Source organism: Oncorhynchus keta, chromosome 5 (assembly GCF_023373465.1).
Source record: "Oncorhynchus keta strain PuntledgeMale-10-30-2019 chromosome 5, Oket_V2, whole genome shotgun sequence".
Classification (NCBI taxonomy): domain Eukaryota; kingdom Metazoa; phylum Chordata; class Actinopteri; order Salmoniformes; family Salmonidae; genus Oncorhynchus; species Oncorhynchus keta.
The window spans coordinates 19,524,905-19,529,982 of record NC_068425.1 but is presented as its reverse complement, the minus strand read 5'-3'; the positions used below and the strand labels follow the sequence as shown (position 1 = coordinate 19,529,982).

Sequence of the window (5,078 nt, the reverse complement as noted above, 5' to 3'; positions counted from 1 at the left end):
TATCATAGTTAGGGTCAGAAGTTTTGTGGTCTGTTGAGCCTAATCACTGGCGATGATGATTCTTTGTTGAAACCTTCCATCCTGTGTGACGAATGTCTTGTGACACAATATGCATATTTCAGCAATTTGTCCACAGCTAGGTTGCATTAGAAATGTTCTATTAGTCGATGCCAGTTATGATTCCAATGTACTCGTCTGAAATGTGTTAATACAAAGTTGTCAGTGAGCAATATAGCGCTGTGCACTTTACTCATATGAATAGTTTAGAAAATAAATCTGTTTAGTAAAGAATCATCAATGCATTCAAAACTCAAGCGTTTCATAAAATGTCATAACACTTTAACTTGGCATTATTCCATCTGCATGATGTGACAGAGGTTGTTACATGAGAAAGATGTTGATAAATCAAAATCAACAAGCCCTTAACCAACAATGCAGTTTTAAGAAAATAGAGTTAAGGAAATATTTACTCAATAAATTAAAATATAAAATCTATAAATAAGTAACACAATAAAATAACAATAATGAGGCTATATACAGGGGGTACCGGTATCAAGTCAATGTGTCTTGCTGTCACTCATGAGTTAAAGTGAGAAATTCCCTACCTCAATAAGCCCTCAAAGTCAGCCAAATCCCAGATTTCACAATCTTCTATATGCCACAATGACTCACTCCCAGGACTGGGCTTTAAAACAGCTCTCTCCCCACAGTGGCAGACAAAGCGGTTTTCTTCTCACAGCGGCAGATTCAAACTCACCACAGACAGAGAAGGAAGGAAAGAAAGAAAGAACTCGCAACTGGACTGACAAAGAGAGAAAGATATAACAATAAAATACTTTACAGTACCTTTTACCAGCGAGATAACAACCGTAGACTTTATTAGAGGATTTCTAGTAGGATCATCTGTAACCCCAAGATGAGCATCAGAATGTCAGCCAGCCTTGTCATTGTGCTCCTGGCCCTCCTGACCATTACTGAGGGTGAGTTTATATTATTACCTACATCACTCTGACTCAATGCATTGACACCAATGGACATGAATATAATGATTATGAGCAGTAGGATTACTATTTACATTTATATACTGTATCTTGTATCTTATTGTACATACAAATACATCTGCATCTCTCTCTATATATATATATATATGAAATATATACTGTATATATACTTCATATATGCCATTCAACACACGCTTTTATCCAGAGCCACTTACAGTCATGCGTGAATGACTTTCTCTCTTTCCCTCTCTCTAACTAATCAAGTGTGTTTGTCATCACGGTGGATAACTGTGTATTCCTTCTACCGCTGACCCTTGACCTCTTACCTCTTTCAGGGATGAGTCTGAGAGGCATGGGGGCTGACCTGCGATGTCGCTGCATTGAGACGGAGAGCAGACGCATTGGTAAACTCATTAAGAAGGTGGAGATGTTCCCTCCCAGCTCGCACTGCAGAGACACTGAGATCATGTGAGTCCTGCTGCTTCCTGATTATAGTCCTATTACACTGGCAAATGCTTACTGTAAAATATGGTTATTATATGATGTTGACATTAAATGTGGTTACTATATAACGTTAACTTAAAAATATATAACTTCAATTAGTCAGCCCTACTCCCTGACTACCATCCAATTTCACTAGCTAATGCTGATAATAAAATGTAGTTTTTACCAAGTTTCATGATTGTCTGACTGTGCTGTGTGTCTGTCCTGCAGTGCCACTCTGAGCAAGAGCGGTCAGGAGATTTGTCTGGATGTCAGCGCTCCTTGGGTCAAGAAGGTCATTGAGAAGATGCTGGCCAAGTAAGTACAATATAAACTCGTACGGCCTAAGGATGTAAACTGACCTGGTAAAATAACACAGATTGGATGACTGTCATTTAAGAGTTTGATTGGACATTATGATGTCATAAATACAGCATATACAGCAAATACAGCATGACTTGCTTCACCTGACAGAAATATGTCTAGGTTCAAGTGACATTTTCTTAAATTTTCATTATCCTAAGCTTGGGGAATTTTCTTATCTAGCTTCACAAAAAGTTCTGAATCAACTTCACATGGGCAATTATATTATAATAACATAATCTTTTATTTTCCTCAACAGCAACAAATGAAGAGGGGGAATCATCCCATGAATACTCTGGGATTCTGAACTGTTTACAAGATACAAACCAAATAAGTATTTATAAGATTGATAGGCTGAATTCTATCATGTTCTATCCAGGTTGAAATACAATACTAGATTTAGAGTGGCATGAGACTGTTTTAAGTGAAAAGACAGTCGGTTTCTTATATACAACCAAGTACTATGTACTAAACTTATATTTTATTTGTATTTATAAAGTGTTTTTCTTTCATTGTTATAATCAAATTATGAGATTTACATGCATTCCGGTTGTATTGGAATGATTTCGTAATGAATAACGTCACATCCTACTTGACCCTCAAACGAATGTATTCATGCAAACCTCAGTATATTTATTGCTACATTTATTTAGTTGCCTATTTATTCATGTTAAACTGTTGGATCATGTTGAAACTTCCAATCTAATTCAATTACAATAAATGTGTAAAAAAACAACTCTGAAATCCATCTCTCGCTGTCTCTATTTCCTGTATATAACCATTACTCCACTTCTAAAATGCAATCACAGCTTGCTGTTGCTAGCTAATTTGTCCTGAGATATAAACAAGTTGTTATTTTACTTGAAATACACAAGGTCCTCTACTTCAATTAATCCACACATAAAACGGTCAACTGAATCGTTTCTAGTCATCACTCCTCCTTCTAGGCTTTTTCTTCTCTTGACTTTTTCTTCTCTTGACTTTATATTTCTCTGTGGCGGAGATATTTGTGGGCTATACTCAGCCTTGTCTCAGGATGGTAAGTTGGTGGTTGAAGATATCCCTCTAGTGGTGTGGGGGCTGTGCTTTGGCAAAGTGGGTGGGGTTATATCCTTCCTGTTTGGCCCTGTCTGGGGGTGTCCTCGAATGGGGCCACAGTGTCTTCTGATCCCTCCTGTCTCAGCCTCCAGTATTTATGCTGCAGTAGTTTATGTGTCGGGGGGCTAGGGTCAGTTTGTTATATCTGGAGTACTTCTCCTGTCCTATTCGGTGTCCTGTGTGAATTTAAGTGTGCTCTCTCTAATTCTCTCTTTCTCTCTTTCTTTCTCTCGGAGGACCTGAGCCCTAGGAACATGCCTCAGGACTACCTGACATGATGACTCCTTGCTGTCCCCAGTCCACCTGCCCGTGCTGCTGCTTCAGTTTCAACTGTTCTGCCTTATTATTATTGGACCATGCTGGTCATTTATGAACATTTGAACATCTGGCCATGTACTGTTATAATCTCCACCCGGAACAGCCAGAAGAGGACTGGCCACCGCACATAGCCTGGTTCCTCTCTAGGTTTCTTCCTAGGTTTTGACCTTTCTAGGGAGTTTTTCCTAGCCACCATGCTTCTACACCTGCATTGCTTGCTGTTTGGGGTTTTAGGCTGGGTTTCTGTACAGCACTTTGAGATATCAGCTGATGTACGAAGGGCTATATAAATAAATTTTATTTTTATTTTTTATTTTTGATATTGCGATGGGCAACTTTCATAAATTAGGTGCATTACCGCCACTGATCTTGTTCATCTTTCAATCACCCACGTGGGTATAACCAATGAGGAGATGACACGTGGGTACCTGCTTCTATAAACCAATGGGGAGATGGGAGAGGCAGGACTTGCAGCGCGATCTGTGTCACAAATAGAACTGACTTCTATTTTAGCCCTTTGCAACGCAGATGCTCGTTGGCGCGCACGAGCAGTGTGGGTGCAATAATTGAATAATATAGATTTCTAAATGTATTTTTCAAAGCTTGCGCACATGACGTGAGTCTGTAAAGAAACATGATTTGCCCAAATGGTAAAGTTAATCTTGAAGGCATCCGCTTTGTCCCTCTGTTCAAATTGATTGTGCCTCCTCCCTTGCATTGACACACTGAGCAAATTCAGATTATCAAAAATATCCACCAGGTAGGCAAACCTGCACAAGCAGTTCCTTACAATCAAAATGTTTGAAGCTCATAAAAGTGACCTGTAACAGCTGTCTTCCTCCTCCGACGACAAGCAGGAGTAGTAAGGATCGGAGGACCAATGCGCAGCGTGGTACGTGTTCATGATCTTTATTAAAACAAGTGAACACTGAAACGAAACAATAAACGACACGTGAAATAACCAACCGAAACAGTTCCGTGTGGAACACACAGACACAGAAAAAATACACCCACGAAACACAGGTGGAAAAAGGCTACCTAAGTATGATTCTCAATCAGAGACAACTAACGACACCTGCCTCTGATTGAGAACCATACCAGGCCAAACTCAAAACACAACATAGAAAAACGAACATAGACAACCCACCCAACTCACGCCCTGACCATACAAAAACAAAGATATAACAAAAGAACCTAGGTCAGAATGTGACACGACCCAAAAGTTTACCCTGGAAAGCCAGCGGACCTCTACATGATAAAGCACCTGCTGGTGCTCCCTCCCCATATCCCTGCAGAAGGCCTGGAAACACCTGCTGGTGCTCCCTCCCCATATCCCTGCAGAAGGCCTGGAAACACCTGCTGGTGCTCCCTCCCCACATCCCTGCAGAAGGCCTGGAAACACCTGCTGGTGCTCCCTCCCCATATCCCTGCAGAAGGCCTGGAAACACCTGCTGGTGCTCCCTCCCCATATCCCTGCAGAAGGCCTGGAAACACCTGCTGGTGCTCCCTCCCCATATCCCTGCAGAAGGCCTGGAGACACCTGCTGGTGCTCCCTCCCCATATCCCTGCAGAAGGCCTGGAAACACCTGCTGGTGCTCCCTCCCCATATCCCTGCAGAAGGCCTGGAAACACCTGCTGGTGCTCCCTCCCCATATCCCTGCAGAAGGCCTGGAAACACCTGCTGGTGCTCCCTCCCCATATCCCTGCAGAAGGCCTGGAGACACCTGCTGGTGCTCCCTCCCCATATCCCTGCAGAAGGCCTGGAGACACCTGCTGGTGCTCCCTCCCCATATCCCTGCAGAAGGCCTGGAGACA

At 41.9% G+C, this 5,078-nt stretch overlaps 1 protein-coding gene across 1 annotated transcript; it reads left to right on the top strand.

Moving 5' to 3' along the window:
• The first annotated feature begins 706 nt into the window (after positions 1-706).
• On the top strand, positions 707-2,584 carry LOC118384797 (permeability factor 2-like). Its single transcript, XM_035771526.2, has 4 exons — positions 707-980; positions 1,337-1,469; positions 1,716-1,802; positions 2,107-2,584. The coding sequence occupies exons 1-4, from the start codon at positions 917-919 to the stop codon at positions 2,114-2,116; spliced, it is 294 nt and encodes a 97-aa protein (XP_035627419.1). The 5' UTR covers positions 707-916; the 3' UTR covers positions 2,117-2,584.
• Positions 2,585-5,078: the final 2,494 nt, after the last annotated feature.